The sequence below is a fragment of the Gymnoscopelus braueri genome (assembly GCF_963280865.1).
Source record: "Gymnoscopelus braueri genome assembly, chromosome: 20".
Classification (NCBI taxonomy): domain Eukaryota; kingdom Metazoa; phylum Chordata; class Actinopteri; order Myctophiformes; family Myctophidae; genus Gymnoscopelus; species Gymnoscopelus braueri.
In genome coordinates, this window is record NC_137622.1 from 9,734,697 (window position 1) to 9,753,713 (window position 19,017).

A 19,017-nucleotide genomic window follows, 5' to 3' on the forward strand; every position below is an offset into this window, starting at 1 on the left:
CATATTCTTCATGAGTCTTTCTCTCAACTACGTATTCTATCGCTAAAGCGATCTGTCCAATCATAGAGAGCAGGCCACACATACTTTACGGGGTTACATATTCTTAGAGAAAGATGAGTTCTAATAAGCCAGGATATAAGTTAAATAAATAATATAAATGTTTAAAACAATACAACTGGAAGAGGAGAGACAAATCATTCAGACAAACAGATTCACAAAACTGAAGTATACGTTTTATAAACATACACAGCATCATCAATCCAATCCACTTTATTTATAGAGCACAGTTAAAACAACAGCGTTGAACCAAAGTGCTGTCCAAGAGTAGAAAATACACATATAGGGTGCAACACTTAGACACTGCCTAATGGAAACAGCAACTCTCAGTCTTAATCATCAAAAGCCAAGGAGTGAGTTTGAGTGCCAGCGTGATTTAAACACAGGCGAGGTTTGACTAATAGGAAACTTGAGGTTTGACTAATAGGAAACTAATCATTTGTATTGCCTGTCAACAAAGAAGACATGCAAAGCAGACACCCAGAGAGTTGTTTGTTTGTTCAATCAATGTTGAAAAAACAAATGCTATTTGTTTGTTCAACACTGGAAACAATGGACTGATGGTCTGGGCTGATGCTGAGAAACAGAGCTAAACCTTATGCAGTCATTTCCCTTGTTGCTGTTAATTTAATTGAAGTAGTTTCAATTAAGTTGTACAAAATAAATTAACTGTGAGGAACATCTTTTGTCCCTTGAAATATGTTTTATTTAGTAACATGTTGTACAGTTTGATGTATATTCATTTAATTTTGCAAGATTTCAGATTAATCGTTCATACACATTTCACAAGCCATGACCTGAAATCAGTGGTTTTCAAATATGTATGCGTATTTGGCCGCGGACCCCCATCTGAAAAGATGTTATGCCAGGGACCCCCACACAAGATTTGTGTTTTTGAAATATTCAGAATTCTTCAAAAAAAAAATAATTGTTTGAAAATAGCAGATCTGATATTTGTATTTATTTAATTTTGCTGGTGGCCCCTGGAACCCCCTCAAGGACCGCTGGGGGTCCCCGGACCCCACTTCAAGAACCACTGCCTTAAGCAATCTATTTTGCCTAAATTTCCCAGGTGGAGGATAGGCATGATTGCACTGCCTAAAATTGGAATAACTATCACTGTCGCCGACACTTGACAACTCAGCACACTTGGAGACAGAATATTTCTAAGTGTGAGTGACAGCAGAGGTAAAACTATCGCTGGCGGAAGGTAGACCATGACTGTCATGATCAGGCTGTTGACAATGATCTGATGAGCCCTCTTCTTCTGGGGATGAAGGTCTCTGCCACCTGGCTCGGATCTCTTCAGTGCCCACAGGATGGAGAAGTCGCAGAAAGCAATAGTGGGGAGAGAAATGACATACGGCCAAGAAAAAAACTCCTGGACCAGCGTTGGTCACATCATGATGAAGCATTAGTGCGACAATCCCAAAAGCCATTGAGGTGAGCCAGACAATAGAAGCTGCCACGACACGAGGAATAAGACTGTTCCTTGCCCTGTAGACGAGTGGATGAACCACAGCCAGGTAGCAGTCCAGACAACTGCAAGCCATGAGTAGAGGTCGTCCGCACTGGTTCAATATAAACAAAACATTATTGAAGTGTTGATATGTGAGGCTGAACTCCATGAAGAAATTGATGGAACCAGGCACGAAGGACACAAAGATCATGAGGTCCATGAGAGTGATGTTCAACATGAAGACGTCATGGGGTGTAAATGGGGTTCCATGTCTGTGTCTCTTGAATAGCTCCCAGATGACAGCAACAGAGGCAGGAAAGCCAAGGAGCACAGTGACCGCGCTGAAAAATGTAAAGGTAATCATGTCTTCCTTCTGACCCTTACACCATCTAAGGTCTGCTGCAAGGGGGGCTTCAGTGGAGTTTGTGGTTGAATTTAGAGACGAATGGAGCAACATTGTCAAACGCAGATGAGATGATGGTGATAATGAGCAAACCCAGGATGCTGGGGAACATGCGAGATGACAAGAAGCAAAAGAAAAGACGCATTTAAAGTTTTATTTCTTTTTGTATTTAACTTTTTTTTTTATATATCATCATAACAAAGACAATGTTGCAAACACAATTTAAAGATTACATTCTGTAACTTTCTAGTTTAAGAAGTAGTTCTACTTTTAACATGAATGATGATGAATAAAGGTTTATGTATCTACTACACACAGGCAGTGGAAGCAGATAAATAAGACATACCTTTCCTCTTGTCCGTGGATATTTGTGATGAGATCATGTACCCAGAAACATTTCATGTGGATATTATGTTGATGCATGCTCAAATTTATATAAATGCAGCTCACACTATTGTGTAAACACTGTCAACAAAGCCCAGTGCAATAGAAAATGACAAGCACTTGCCGTTTATATTGATTGATAGTCTGTGTATGTACTGTATATGGGAAGCCCTTTTGTGAAGTTATAATGTTTCTGTGTATATAAATTATAAATGTGGTGTGGTTTGTCGTCAGTTGGAAAGCAGATAGCCACAGGGTGAGATATCCCTATGCAGAAATAACACCTGTCATTAATCGAGCTGATTGGCTGTCAGATTCGGGATTGACACTGAGAAACAGAGCTGAACCAGCTTTAATTTCCTTTATTGAAGTTTTCGTAGTTTCCCGTGATCAATAAAGGTCGATCTATCTATCTATCTCCCACTCTCTGCTCGGGATACTAATTAATTAATGTCACGGTGCAAGCCCAGCACTCTTCAAAATGTAATCTGGCACTGTTTCTGCCAGATTACATTTTCTGCCTCACTTTTTGCTACTACTCTTGTCTCCTACAGACACACATACAAATCGGTACACACTCTGGGGTCATGTGATCTGATCAAGATGAGTCAGTTAGATTTTTCAGATCCCATTCCAAGTGGCTATGACCACAGTTTGCGGGCCCTGGCAAGGCAACCCGGCCTGGCGGAGGAGACCTGTGCTCCGCGAAGCACACTTTTCTAGTTATTTAAGTCTAGTCTATTTTAGCATCTATACACTGTGACTGGAGCCCAAATGTCACTGGAAGAGCTGACAATCCATGCATTACCCTGCTGCAACCCTCTGACTTTACACGAATCATTGCAGGTCGATAGAACAGTAGCTGGAGAGAGTTAAAAGAGACCTGACAGTCCTGTTGGAGAGGTGGGCTGACCTTCAGGACTATCCTTTGGTAAGATGAAAGGCGTATTTGCTCTAATGAAAAGATCAATCAACATCAATGCCAGACGCCCTAAAACCTCCTACAGTACCCTCCGTCAACACAAACACACACCACGGCATACATACGTATGCACACATATACGCACGCACGCGCACGTAGACTGCCACACACACATCATAGGCCCTCTGCATTTAGAGTGCATTGAGTTGCTCTATGAAATGTGCCACAGTAAATAAGGATTGATTGAGTGGTTGTAGACTTCAGAGGGGTGTCACTATAGTGTCACTCAACAGGGCTGCAGGACTGGCGTGCTGAGCGTCGCTGCTCAGCCAGGTTGCTCTGTTTAGCTAATAATCTAATTGCCTCTTCTGCCGAGGATAATTAACGTTCGCCAGCATGTCACTACCTGCAGAGTGTCATTCATTAGAGATGACGATAAAACGCATGAGTCACCCCCCGCCTGCCCCAGCACTGCAGGAGGGTGCACAGGCAGGGGAGGGGGAGGGTTGTTGCCAGTGGGGTGTTCACCTGCTGAATTTATCGCCCACCCCCACCCCACTCCCCAGCCTGGCATAATGACCTCATTAACCACTTGATACCCTAAAGTAATGGATTGCAGCAAAGGCGTTTTAAAGGTACCGATTTAGCTGAATCTGAGGTCATTCTGTATAGTTTATGGCAGTGGTTCTCAAAGGGGGGTCCGGGGACCCCTAGGAGTCCTTGAGGGGGTTCCAGGGGGCAACTAAATGATTGGTAGTTGGGTACGAAATGGACCCTTACAGGTCTGTAACTCTGAGAGTGATGCTGGGGGCATGTCATAACAAGAGAACATTCAGTGAAGATAGCCAATCAAGCTTGCAGATATGCTATTTTCTGGATTTTTTAATTTTGTTTAAAAATAAATATGGCTCCCAACATATAGGGACACCAGGTTGAAGGTAACTTGTTGAAAGTGGTTAAATGCATAATGCCAACAACTCATGATCTGAGGTCTAAACCTAACCTACAGTAGCTATGATAGTTGTGATGAAAAATTGGCAGGCACAATCATATTCAAAGATTGATGGCTATTATGGTTAAATGTTGCTGTGATTGAGGTACTTCTGGCATGGAAAGGTCACCATACATGATTTATGAGACGAAAATGTCATGTGGATGGGGGTTGGTGGTGGAGAGGGGAGTTGGGTGTGGTTTGTGTGTGATGCAGAAGGCTTTCTTCTTCCCTAAAGTGCCCTCTGCCCTGTCTTTTTAAGTCGTCCGGCGGTGTCGAGCACCGAAAATAGCAGATCTACAAGCTCACAGCGGGGTGCGGATTCGATGCGTTGTGAGCTTGTAGGTCTGCTATTTTCTACGTGCAACACAACTGTGCGGCGAAGTGTGACTCTGCCTATTCATGCCTCTGCTGGTGAGAGAAGCATTGTGTTTTTTGTCTGTCCATCCATCCCGTATCTCAGGATATCTCAGGATATAGGAGGGAATTTCATGACATTTGGCCCAAAGTCCACTTGGACTCGGGGTTGATTGATTGGAAGTAGATGGTCACAGGTCCACTGTCAAGGTCACTGTGAGTGTGAACTCACAAAACACATTCATTACTTCAAAGTCTTCATTCACATATGGGCTAGTCTACTGTACAAGTCTGGACCATAGACTGTAAAATTGATGCAGTATTTCTAGTTATTTTGTGCTTTTCCAGGTTCCTCTCCATCCACACTTGAAAACTGTGGCTATTATACTGTATTGTGTTATTGTAAAGCAACACGTAACTTATTATCTTGAAAGGTGCTATGTAAACAAAGACTTACTTCTGTACCTTTCCCTTAAAAAAATAGTTTGTGCCATAAATGCATTAAACACTTGCTTTGACGATAACATAGCCTGCCACATGTCAAGCTAGGTTATTTCCATTAGAGTTTCATGCAATAACTCTTGTCAACCAGTAGATGTCCTACCCAACACCATTTTCTGAATGGAAGAATAGGGAGACCACCACCAACCAGTTATACTATACCATACATATTGGTTAAAATGTTTTAGTAACACACAAAATGTTATGGATTGCAGCTTTAAATTGAACTAAATTAAATCAAAGCAAAGCACTCTATAGTGGTGATATTGAAACACATTAGTATTGAAACTCATAAAGTGTTGCATCATTTGAAATGAATTGCATGATGGTATAATTAAAACTACTTCTTGGTTGGGGACCCCCTCAAGGACCCCCACTTTGAAAACCACTGGATAGGAGGATAATTTGCCATACCGAGTTTCTGACCTATCATTTTCAAATCAATAATAAGAGAATCCCTTATGAGACCCCCATAGAGGTATAGGCACACTTTAATGACACCCTGGGTCTTTGAAGGGAAGCCCTTTACCCGTAATTAGTGTCCAGGGCATTAATTATAATGGGTGGCCTAGTGGAAATGTATTTAATTAACCAAATGAATGTCGAGGGAATCAAGCATTTGTTCTCATATATATCCTAAACCAGTGGTTCTGAATGTGAAGGACCCCCAGTTTTGGTATATTAGGCCACGGACATAACTCAGAGTGTATACAAATGGAACCAATTGATTCTATTTGTAGCCTTTCAGAGTTACAGACCTGTAAGGGTCCATTTTGTTCCCAACTATCAATCATTTAGCTGGGGACCCCCTGGAACCTCTTCAAGGACTCCTGGGGGTCCCTGAAGGGGTTCCCACTTTGAGGACCACTGCCCTAAACTACAGAATGAGCTCCGATCAGCTAAATCTGTACCTTTAACACATTTGCTGCAAATCTATTACTTTTATGTGCTACCCAGGATTTGATCCCTGTTCTCCCACACAAGAGATCACATTTTTCCAAGACATAATCCCCACTTATCCAGGGGTTGATATTGCACTTAAGAGCTTAAGGCAGTACTACTTGTCATCCTACCTGTAACCTGACACTAGGCTCTAAAGAGTAGGGAGCTTAAACCACTGCAGATTTATTAGTTATATTGTATTAACCATACACATTGTTTTATTCATTAAAATAAGTACCAAATTATAGTTTTAAAGACTGACTTTTTTAATCATCGCTGTAGGGCAGCAAACTTGTATCTCCATATTTCATATTTTTATGTTTTTTTCATACAGTACATGAATGCTCTATTTCATACTTCATCGTGTGACAGTGTTGGAAAAAGGAGCAAGTATAGCAGTTCAGTCAGGACAACTCATGAATGGATAAATAAACACTGGAACACAGATCTTTTTTCAATTACCTGAAAAGTAAGGGCTTTGGACATACAAGGTTTCTGACCGACAGCGATATATACAGTAGGCCTCCTGCATCCATATTGTTTTTTGCGACGAGCGAGAAATGTAGACCTCACGAAAGTTGTGTTTTTCAGGACAGCCTTTATTGAAAACATTTCTCCAAACACGCAATGAAGACGAAACACAGGAACTGTTGTTGTAAAAAACATAAAATACAAAAATCATAGTTTCCACCTCTAAATCACATTTCAAAATATACATTTCTATAACCGGTGGGAAATGCTTTGTGGTTTGCATCAGTGTACAGGAGAAGCCCATCAATTACTGATTTGTTCAGTTTAAACCTTCAGCTTAAAGCTTTTATGCAGGATTCTAACCCTGCTTTTCCTGCGTGAGAGACCAACCAAGCTCAGCTTCAGGCAGTGCTTCTTGTCAACCAGTAGGTGTACCAGGTGCTACAGACACCAGGCTGTACAGTTCTCAATAGAAGAGGAGGGAGACTCACACCACTCACTTGCATATGTGCTAGTTATATTGTATTAACATATTCTACTATATAGATTGGTAAAATAATAATAATAATCATTACCAAAGTTCTGAGATTTTTAAATCTTTAAACTGTCTGATGACATGAGTGTTTGTGTTCCTGCCAGCCACAATCTCCATTGTGTTTCAACTGAACTGACTCAATTCATTCACTCTCACAAATGAGACCAAGACAGGGCTAAAGCAGTATAAAACAACAGACAAAAACAACAATAACAACAAAGTACACAAACTAAAACGTTTTTTTAAACAATATATATAAAGAAAAGAAACACATTACACAGCATTAAGAAATACAGGGAAGAGCAGGTCATAGACAACCTATCAACCTATGCCTTATCCAGTGAGGGTATAAGGTGCACAAGTGATAGAACAGGCGAGGGTTGGAGTTGCAGGAGGGGATGGTGGGGGTGGGGAATCCAATATTTATTTCAGAAATGTTTGATGTTTTTTTTAATAGAAAAAATACGGGTCGTAATGATCTCCCCCTCTGTTTTCCTTTTTTCCTTGTTTTTCTTCTCTTTTTTCTTCTTCAAATCAAACACTGGAACAAGCTAATCTTGCCTCATTTGGAACAGAAGGTACAATGCACTTCTGAGTACAAAGCACTTCTGAGATCATAAATTGTGACTACCTTGCAAGAATAAAAACGTAAGAGTTTATGTACATCATGGGCAGTTTACCAAGGATGGCTTTATAAATACAAATTCTGCAGTGTTGATGTTTCAGTGGTCAGCCACACCATGGCATATTGAGAATGTATTTTCTTTTATCTACATTATATTATAATCATGCACCTTTGCTGATATACTTTTATTTACAGCTATCAAAGCACAGTAAAAATCCAGTGTGCAGGTTCATTTCTTGATTAATTTAATTTGGTGTTAAAGGGGCACTGTGTAACTTTTTTTAATGAATAAAATATGATTTTGTCAAATCTGTATTGTAGAGTATGTTAAAACAATATAACTTATACAATTGGGGTGGTTGTATTTTGTCTCCCTGCTCTTCTCTTGAGACATTTAGACCGTATCAAAGGTCATGTCTCACCTAGACACAGGATCTGACGCAAATTTTGACCTGATGGTCAAGATTAAATGTATCCCCTGAGCAAGCAAGCAGGCTCTATTAGCTCAGCAATAGCTTCAGCTGCAATTGCGCAGGAAACCGGGTTCAAATCTGGGGTAAAAGAGGAAAGTTACATAGTGCAGCTTTAATCAAATCTGGAGTGTCATTTACACGTCCATTTTACACTCTCGGAATTAATGAACCGATTTCATTGGTGCACAGATTTGACTGTGCGCCACGCAAAGGCATACAGTATTACAAATGTTCTGCATAAAACAATTAAATCCAGGACCACATTATTACCATACCGTAAGACACTGCTCTTCTACTATATTATGTATTCAGCACATCTTACCTTTGAAAAACATCATAAACACAGTTTACAGAATACTGGTCATGTAACAATATTATAAAGTTGAAGACTCCAATAACAAGATGAGTAGACATGCACTGCGTTTGCAATCGAACGGTTTCACCTCTCTGTTACTTTGTCCCCCGTTTGTCCTGGTGCTCCCAGGGCACCGGGTCGTTTTCGTCCGTCAGCGTCGTCTCTCTCTCGTGCCAGAACTGCTCCACATCAGGTAAGACAATCCCATCTGCATCCACTCGTACCACTTGCTCCACCTTCGGTTGGGCCTCCCTCCTGGGACCGTGCCCCAAGCTCAAACGGAGGGCCCGGTCCCCTCTGGGCGGGTGCGAGGATGACTCCGGTCTGGGGCGAGGCGCCCGCTGAGAGGTCGGGGTGTGGGGTCCCGGCCTCGGTGGATGCTGCTGGCGGAACGTGAGCCGCCTGAACAGCCCGCGGAAGCCCTCTCGGAACTCCTCGGAGAGGGAGAGGACGATGATGGGATTCACCAGCGACAGGGAGAAGGTGAGCAACTGAGAGGAGAGGGAGAGGAGGAGGGGAGGAGGGCGGAGGAAGGGATGAGCACCCTCGCTCTCTCTCTCCGCCAGATGCCTCTCCCACACCCACACCACCCACTGCGGCAGCCAGAGGATCGCCATGGCGACGGTGAGGCTGAAGAGCATCAGGGTGAGCTTGCGGGACCTGATCTGCGTGCGGAGGTTCTGGGTTTTGCTGGAGCGCTGCTGGCAGCGGCCGTATGCCTTCCAGAAATACAGCAGGGAGACGCTCAGCGGCGCGCAGTAAACCGCCAGGGGGTACGCCTTCACGTACGCCGACATGAAGTCGCTGGCCTTGGGGGGGACGGCCATCACGCACACCAGCCCCCGACTCTCGTCCCTCTGCAGCGCGGCGAACAGCCAGTGCGGCATGGTGACGAAGCAGGCGGACGTCCAGATGAACATCAGCACCACCAGGATGGAACCCATGCGGATGCTGACCTGCTTTCCCGGGTGGGAGACGTAGCGGTAGCAGGCTTTGGCCATGATCGCCACCGTGAAGCTCTTTGCTGCCATGCAGGACTGAAGGAACCAGTCGGCCGTCTTGCACACGGCCCAGCCCAGCCTCCAGCTGGCCTCGGAGTAGGCGGCGGCTCGGAACGGCGCGGCGAACGTCAGCACCAGCGCGTCAGCGAACATCAGGTTGAAGATGAGGGAGTTGATGAGAGAGACTTTGCCCTTGTGAGCGCAGTAGACCAGGATGCCCATGGCGGTGAGGTTGCACGCCAGGCCCAAGATGCAGATGACCCCCAGTACGGCCGGTACGAGTATCTTCAGCTCTAAGGGGTCCAGGTGCTCGCTGAAGCCCCGCTCGTTGAAGGGCCACCTGTCGATGGAGCTGTTCACCACAGTCATGTTGGTCCCACTGGAGAGCTTGTCCATCTCAGCCCAAGACACGGAGGACTTGGATAACTAATAGAGACTGAGTCAAAGGTAGCCACGAATTGAACATAAAAAAGAATGCAGTAAAAGCTCTGTATAAGGATCCCACCAGCAGATTTAGAGTAGGCCTATTTAAAAATAAATTACGCAACTAGAAAATGTAACCTCAGAAACTCTGGTAGTAATAATCACATCAGAGAACAAATGGATGGATGATCAGCGATCGCAGCAGCGCTGGCGTCTGTCTGTCTCCGGGCTTGTCTGTGTGCACGCGGTTATAAAGACACTGTTTGATTGACAGCAGCTATTCCCAGCCGACGGGTAACATCATCTACAGTCGCACTGGGACCATTTGAAAAACCCTGCAATTACATGCCCAGCATGACATGCTATTACATTGGATTTGCTGCGGATGTTTGTGAAATTATTTTAACAATGTAATAGGCCTACATTGTTTCTCAGTAAGCACTTAGGTTTACAATGTTTAATCATGTCTATAATAAAGGCATCATGTTTTAACCATATGCTAAGCCAGTGTGACAGTCACAATCTGGAATCATTTATTGTAAACAAGACATGATGCCTGTATGTTCTGTAAAGGGAGGATGGCTTGTTCATTTATTCAGACGTTTGCGGAGGTAAGGGTCTGGGGATCTTAGTATAATGTATATGTTCAACTTGAACCAAACATAGAAAAAAACTTGCTTGTGATTTTCGTCCTCCCAAAAATGAATATACAAATTAATAAGATCCCCAGACTAGTCTCCGGATAGTTCCATTCTGCATTTTCTAAAAAGACAAAAAATATTTGACTTGTGGAATAGTGAACATGGAGAGTGAATCAACTCGGTGCAACTCAAAGTTTTAAAGTTAGGACCAACACACTTGTCCAATTCACTTTTCATCCACATGAGGGCGCTCTTGTTCTACCAGAAAGTACTGAAAAAGACGTCTTGATGAAATACATACTGTAGGAAGCATACAAAACAGATATTTTTCACCTCAGTTGGAGTAAACAGAATAAATCCATAAAGCAGGAGGTGAACTTGCACATCTTTATTCTTTTTTTTATTATTCAAAGAAAAATCCAGTAAGCATAAAGACTGCATGGAAATTAATTAATTGCATTTCAATACATTCTGAGCTATAAAAGTTTTTCATTTTTTTATTTTCAATTAGAAGTTTCACAAAGGAGGTTGTTTAGAAGACATTACCGTTCAAAGGAATCACACTTTCTAATTCCCTGATTTCACAGCATCGACCCCAGTCCCTTGTCCCCTCGCCTAATATGGGAGTTTCTGCCTCTCGGCACTGATCTCAGACAAGCCCTTCCCTGTCTCACATACGCCTGATTTATAAACCTTCATACAGACGGTGTCATCAAAAATAGCTGATCCACAAGCTCAGTGAGCTCGTGGAACAGCTATTTTCGGTGGGCAACATTGTTGGACTAAAAACGATTTTATTATTATACATTTTTAAATTTATTTATCGGTTTTAACGTTTTTGAAAGGCCAAAATAGGGACTCCAGGTTCAAAGTGGTCAAGCAATATGTAAGGGGGAGGGGGTCACCACACTGGTCAGAGATGAGTGCTTAAAACTCAACTCCCTACTTTCTTCAGTTAAACATAGATGGGTATATACCACAATAGCCTGAAACAGGCCCGGCGCAAGCCAACAAAGGGGTAAAAAGTACCAGAAGGTTTGTTTTTTTAACTGGCAGTATTGACTTAGGGGGAGAGATGGTCCGGTTTGGGGCCCGTCGCCCCCTCACGCCCCCCCGTGACGCCGGGCCTGGCCTGAAAACAAGTCCACTGAAAACAGGCTACTATATGGGAGCGACCGGAGAGCGGAGCTTTCAATTGCATAGTTCCTCATGATGACCTGTAGAGATGTGTTCAATGACTATACGCAGGCGGTCAGCTTCATTAATCAAAACGCGACACATGCAACACCTACGCTAACATTACGTTATGCCAACAGATTTAGAGTTGACGTCCAAGATTATGCGATACAAAATATTTATTTTTCTATGGGGCTTCATCTTCTACAGGTCATTTGTGAAGGACTACCCAAATGAACTCCAACGTTCAAGGGATTCAGACCGAGTGGCAACAATGTTATTCTGCTAAGCGGTTTAAATACTGGTTCAAATTGGTTCTATAAGATGGAGTGCAGTTTGAGACGGGAGGAGTCACTTTGCATACTGTACATCGGGACAAAATTAGATTGCTTCTTCCTAATCACAATACATCCTCACTCTGTCTGTTTGGGACATCATGCATCTGAAAGCTGGTTTACTGGGAAACATACAGTACATACAGTAGCACACAGAATATTTTCTGAGTAACCGGGGTGATTTGGGGACCACATCCAGCACACAGCATTCAGCAGACGACTTCCGGTGACTTTAAAAACACATTCCTTTTTTTTTTTCATACAGCGATTCACACTGCTTACATTTGTTCATATTTTGTGTTGAATAAAACAAAGGATGAACAGGCGAACCGGTGACAAACTCGCTTGAAATTCTACTGAAATAAATGCTTTCTGTTGCATGTCATGTATGCAGAATCAGCTGCTGATTCGGAGAAGACCTTTGCTCATGTTCTACAAAGTATGAACTGTATGTTTGACAATAAGCTAGCTAGACGACAGCAGAACAATGCTGGAGCTTGACCATACACAGACGGGAAGAGAAAGAGGGAATGATTCAGATTTGGGTTCAACCTTGGACTCATAAGCCTATAAACCAGAGCTGTATGCAGCCGAAAGCACTTCTCCAAGTGGAACTGGAGTAGAATTCTTTATACATTGTTTTAAGTTACATTTTGTGTAGAGAGGGGGGGGGGGGGTTCCTAAGTTACATTTTAATTTATAAACATTCACACTCCTGCTTTGTACTCGGTCCCTCTGCCCATCCCACCCGTCCCACCCACCCACAACGACCCCACCAACCCCCCCACCCAGTCCCACCCTTTACATCAAACCCCCACATACCAAAAGAAGGCACCACATCTTCGAAAACAGAATCATTAATAATGACCAAGAGAAGGACTCAATAAAATAATAACAGCATTAAATCAAAACGGTTGACCGTCCGGCCTGGGAGGGGCCGCATTCACATTGACTACAGTGCTCTCGTCGCGGGAGACACGAAACAACAAGAAGTGAAACCGCGTCGGTCATCGTTTCACAGGCAGAAACAACAATTCTTGATTTATACTTAGTTGCGTGCCAGTGTCGGGCACCAAAAACAGCACATCTATTAGACCTGCAATTTTTTTGTCGCGTGACACAGTAATGCAACTAAGTATAACAGGGCTTAGAAATCTCTCTCACTTACAGTGCTACCAAGAAAAGTCTGGATTCAGGGTTCAGAGTATAACAGTCTGTCCACCAGGGGGCTCTGCAGACACAGTTTTTGGACTGTCCAATAGCTTCTCCTGGGGGCTTGGTCACATGCATGCGCGTTGGCATGTGCAGATTGAAAAACAGAGGGCACTGTTGCTATGTGACAAGAAGCCGCCATCGTGTTGGCGTGACTGTCTGTCTTTCTGTCTGTCTGTCTGCCTGTCTGTGTGCTCTATGTTCACTGCTCTCCAATCCAAACCCATGGTTTTATTTTCATGGGGAGGAGGTTGCAGAGGACTGCTACATGATAATATTCATCCAGCAATCCTGCTTGTTGCATGAATACCCAGCATTCCTCCTCCAGTGTGTCCGCGCAGCTATAGATAACTTAAAATCACAAGTCAAACTGAGGAAAAGGAGCAGCTTGTGCGGTGGTTGTCTATTGTTTCCGTTCTGTTCTTTTAGGGGTACGTGTTTTTGTTCTTCAAGCCGTGTCTCCAGCTTGTGTCCCGTTATTTCCTGCTTTCCCAGCATTCACGCTGTCCCAGTCTGAAACCATGAAATACCCATTCAGTCACTGGATACGCCCCTTTTCCGGAAAACTCTGCATATCCTCGGCAGAGAAGTGTAACTTGAGACCAACTGCAACTATAGACATGAGGAGAGGAGAGGAGGATGTATTTACCAGGGAGTTCATTTCTCTCCAACACACTCTCTCTGTCTCTCCTTCCTTCTCCACCTCTCCCTTTGGCCCCCTCAAGCGTGGGGTCAGGGGTCAGCGAGGGGCAGGGTCTGCCCTCTAGTTGACCTTGTCCTGGAAGATGTAGAGGTTGTTGGTGGCTGCCACGGCGATGATGTTCTCCTGGGGGTGCCAGGTGGTGTGGAGGATCTTTTTGCTGAAGTCCAGGCTGTCAACGCTGATCTCATCCTTGCGACGCTTCCCGCCCACGCAAACCTGGAGGACAACCAACGCACAGCTCAGCGCATAGCTTTCAAACGTGCTCACATGCCCCTGTTTCAATCATCAGTGCAAACAAAGATTTGCCCTGAGGTTTGTACTTCCGTTTCAATGGATTCCTATTTTTATTAACATGACTTTTCAAGAAGGCCAGACATTCATCTGGAATAGATAGATATAGACTCAGTCTTGAATCAGGATGGAATTTTTACAAAGGCCCAAGCCTTTGTAAAGCATGGGTTGTTGCAGTTTAACCTCTTAAACCCTACATACTCCGTTGACCGATGTCCCCCAGGGGTCTATCCTTGGCCCACGCCTTTTTTCCCTCTACGCCAAATCTCTTGGCCGAAAATAGCCTGATCTACAAGCTCACAACGTGTCGCAACACGATTCATTGTGAGCTTGTAGATCTGTGAATCTGCGAATGTTCGCCTATTACAACATACCCAGAATAGGGATGCTACGGTTCAAGTGATTAACGTGAATAGATTACATTTCTCTAAAGTAAAGTTCTCCATATACTTGGGATGGGGTGTGTGTTTTTGGAATTCCCCAACATTTGCTATTAACTATTGGGTCCAGATTATCCAGTCCTTATCACACATTTTGGAGAAGCCTGTTGACCCACAGCCCATCGTTTAAGATGTTACAGGTTCAAATCTGTTGTTGACACACCCTTAGCATGAGGATAGTTCCAGTCCTTGATTATGATTGGCTGAGCCATGTTCAAAGCCGTTGTAAAATGCTCAGTAAAGAATTCTAACAGCTTCTGATAACATTCTAGGTGAGAAATAGGTCATGAGGTTGCTCAATATTGATTTGTTTCATATTTACAACAGAGTGTTTATAACTATCACAGTTAGGGACCTTTCATGCATTTGCATAACTATTTCCTTGTTTGTGCAGGAAGTCGCAAGGACTACTTTCTTGTAGAAAGTATTGCTGTAGGGGAATCGTTCTTAAAACTGTTTTAATAGGCATATATGTCTATGATGTTCATGTTAACAAGGTTGGTAACCATATTATTAAAGCAATAAGCCATGCAAGGCCGTGGTTTACTGTGAGTGTAGAACTGCTAAGAGGGTTTATGCCTCTCAGCAGTTGTATATCACTGTAAACCATGACCTCTTGGGGCTTATTGCTTTTATGTACCATGATATTACAGTTCTAGCATACAGTCTTGATGCAGACTGTGGTAACCTAAAGGAAGGTGACAGTCTTGATACAGACTGTGGTAACTTAAAGGAAGGTGACAGAGTTGATACAGGGTGTGGTTACTTAAAGGAAGGTGACAGTCTTGATACAGACTGTGGTAACTTAAAGGAAGGTGACAGTCTTGATACAGACTGTGGTAACCTAAAGGAAGGTGACAGTCTTGATACAGACTGTGGTAACCTAAAGGAAGGTGACAGTCTTGATACAGACTGTGGTAACTTAAAGGAAGGTGACAGAGTTGATACAGACTGTGGTAACTTAAAGGAAGGTGACAGTCTTGATACAGACTGTGGTAACTTAAAGGAAGGTGACAGTCTTGATACAGACTGTGGTAACCTAAAGGAAGGTGACAGTCTTGATACAGACAGTGGTAACCTAAAGGAAGGTGACAGTCTTGATACAGACTGTGGTAACTTAAAGGAAGGTGACAGTCTTGATACAGACTGTGGTAACCTAAAGGAAGGTGACAGTCTTGATACAGACTGTGGTAACTTAAAGGAAGGTGACAGAGTTGATACAGGGTGTGGTTACTTAAAGGAAGGTGACAGTCTTGATACAGACTGTGGTAACTTAAAGGAAGGTGACAGTCTTGATACAGACTGTGGTAACCTAAAGGAAGGTGACAGTCTTGATACAGACTGTGGTAACCTAAAGGAAGGTGACAGTCTTGATACAGACTGTGGTAACTTAAAGGAAGGTGACAGAGTTGATACAGACTGTGGTAACTTAAAGGAAGGTGACAGTCTTGATACAGACTGTGGTAACTTAAAGGAAGGTGACAGTCTTGATACAGACTGTGGTAACCTAAAGGAAGGTGACAGTCTTGATACAGACAGTGGTAACCTAAAGGAAGGTGACAGTCTTGATACAGACTGTGGTAACTTAAAGGAAGGTGACAGTCTTGATACAGACTGTGGTAACCTAAAGGAAGGTGACAGTCTTGATACAGACTGTGGTAACTTAAAGGAAGGTGACAGAGTTGATACAGACTGTGGTAACTTAAAGGAAGGTGACAGTCTTGATACAGACTGTGGTTACTTAAAGGAAGGTGACAGTCTTGATACAGACTGTGGTAACCTAAAGGAAGGTGACAGTCTTGATACAGACTGTGGTAACTTAAAGGAAGGTGACAGTCTTGATACAGACTGTGGTAACTTAAAGGAAGGTGACAGAGTTGATACAGGCTGTGGTAACTTAAAGGAAGGTGACACTGTTAATGCAGACTGTGGTACCTTGCGTGGTTTGAGGATGGCTCTGGGTTTGCTGTTCTCCCTGGACGCTTCCAATGTGACGTCACGTTTGGTGTTCCGATCAAACATCCGGAAGAAGTTGTTATAGGAGCCGGTCATTATCACACTAGAGAGAGAGAGAAAGAGAGAGAGAGAGAGAGAGAGAGAGAGAGAGAGAGAGAGAGAGAGAGAGAGAGAGAGAGAGAGAGAGAGAGAGAGAGAGAGAGAGAGATGAGAGATAAAACACTTGTTTATCATTTATCCGTGAATTGATAAATGGATGGATTGGTGGATGAATAAGTATGGTTAGATAGTAAATTAATGGATGCTTGTTGGATGTAGTTGATGAATAGATAGATAGATAGATAGATAGATAGATAGATAGATAGATGAATAGAAAAGATGATGAACGGATCTCACCTGTCTGTTCCGTTCCAGACACACTCAAACTTGTCAAAGATGCAGTCGTTCTCATACAGGGAACACAGCTTACCCCGTAGATAGTCATGAACCTGGAAAACACAAGACAAATGCATGTTATCCATTATGCAGATTGGGGGGATAGGTCAGAAATGGTGATAATAACCACACACACACACTGAACAGTGATACCTATGCCTACAATTATAGTTAAGTCCAGACTTTAAGTATTCTATTTTTACTACTTGTTTATTCTTTTTTTTATCCCACGATTTTGTAACCCATATTTTCCTACCCAGTGCCAATTGCCTATGTAATCCTGGGCGCTACTATCCCTCTGCCAGCCTAGGGAGAGCCCAGAACTGAGCTCATGCCTCCTTCAATGCATGAAGCCACTTCTTATCACCTGACAGGGGGGAGGTTCTCTGGTTGGACGTACTGTAGCGCATGGAAGGAACACGTTATTCCAACCAGTTCCTTTCCCCTCCATCAGGCGCCCCGGCCTCCCCTAGGGGACACGGGGAGAACATGCAAACTCCCCACAGAAAGGCCCTTTGGCCAACCCCACCTAGGGTATGGGCACTGATGACGCGGAGGAGAGGACACGCCCCCAGCGCCAACAGCGTCCCCGGCGGGAATCGAACCCAGGACCTTCTAACTGTGAGGCGACAGCGCTACCGACTGCGCCCCTGTGCCCCCCTACTTGTTTATCCTTATTAAATTATTTGTATTATTGAATCTTAGTTGTATCTCTCCTTATTCTGTCTCATCTCCTTCCTCTTTAATGTTCCCTCTCTCCATCTGTGTGCATTCATGTCCCATCAATGAATGTCACCAACTCAACTTCCTCTGCTTTTTCGTGCTTTCTTGTTTGGCAGGCTCCCATGGAGTGTGACCCCCGGCTGTGGATCGAGGGTCTCAATGGAATACGACTGCGGATTGTTATTATAGCTGCTATTATTGGGCGGCCATAGCTGAATGGTTAGAGAGCCCGCCTGGGAAGGCAAAGGTCCCAGGTTCGATTCCAAGCCTCACATGTGGTGAGCGAGACACTTAACCCTAACTGCTCCCTGAGCGCTACAACCAACTAGCCTGGGACCAGACGAATCTGTGAGCGCAAAAAAAAATTGCACTCTGCGATTTGGGTCTGGCACCGCTCCATAGAGAATCCATTTCCTGCTCCAGAAGACGTGGGTGACCAATCAGGGCCCAGTATTCGAATATGGGAGACTGTAATTGGCAGTTGGTTGTAGGTCTAACCAATTGCGTCGAGGGCCATTGTTTTGATCCCGCCCCTTGGGAAAAAAAAAACGTCCTCATGGAAGCACCAGACTCATATCCACGCAGTGATATAGTCTGGCTACGCAAGGCTAACAACCAACGGCTGCTCACTCCTAGAATGGGACAAATTTCACATATGTGCAAATACAGTGACCAAAAACACCCCAAGGAGTGAGGACCTTATTCTTATTATAATAATAATAATAATAATAATAATAATTTATTATTGTTGTTGTTGTTGTTGTTGTCCTCCATCTTTGTGTCCCCACCCCCCTCTCTCTCTCTCTCTCTCTCTCTCTCTCTCTCTCTCTCTCTCTCTCTCTCTCTCTCTCTCTCTCTCTCTCTCTCTCTCAGATGGCCACCCACCCTAGAGCCTGGTTCTGCTCGAGATTTCTTTCTCTCAAGCTTTTTCCTCGCCACTGTCGTCAAATGCTAGCTCTTGGGTAAAACATCAGGTCTCTGCTCTATTATGTAAAGTGTCTTACAGGGATAGTTCACCCAAAAAATAATATTTTTTTGTTTTTGTCGCATTCCTAAGCCAATAATTTGATGACCAGCGGACTGGTAGGCAGCGGTTCTGGTAGGAGATACAAAGGATACTCTTTGTGTCTCCTACCGGAACCGCTGCCGGTCATCAAATTATTGGCTTAGGAATGCGACAAAAATTAAAAAATATCCATGAATTCA

General features: G+C 43.6%; 2 protein-coding genes across 2 annotated transcripts in view; both read right to left on the bottom strand.

Moving 5' to 3' along the window:
- Positions 1-8,570: 8,570 nt before the first annotated feature.
- Positions 8,571-9,872, bottom strand: gpr151 (G protein-coupled receptor 151; the record flags this gene model as incomplete). The annotated part of the gene is made up of 1 exon (XM_080416548.1): positions 8,571-9,872. The coding sequence occupies one exon, from the start codon at positions 9,870-9,872 to the stop codon at positions 8,571-8,573; it is 1,302 nt and encodes a 433-aa protein (XP_080272674.1).
- Positions 9,873-12,887: 3,015 nt separating this feature from the next.
- Positions 12,888-19,017, bottom strand: part of ppp2r2ba (protein phosphatase 2, regulatory subunit B, beta a) — a 42,519-nt gene continuing 36,389 nt past the window's right edge. The window contains exons 8-10 of the mRNA XM_080415239.1: positions 17,050-17,141; positions 16,633-16,756; positions 12,888-14,182 (exon numbers count right to left, since the gene is read on the bottom strand). Coding sequence (XP_080271365.1) covers positions 14,027-14,182; positions 16,633-16,756; positions 17,050-17,141 — 372 coding nt within the window. The 3' untranslated portion in view covers positions 12,888-14,026. The remainder of the gene's footprint in view (positions 14,183-16,632; positions 16,757-17,049; positions 17,142-19,017) is intronic.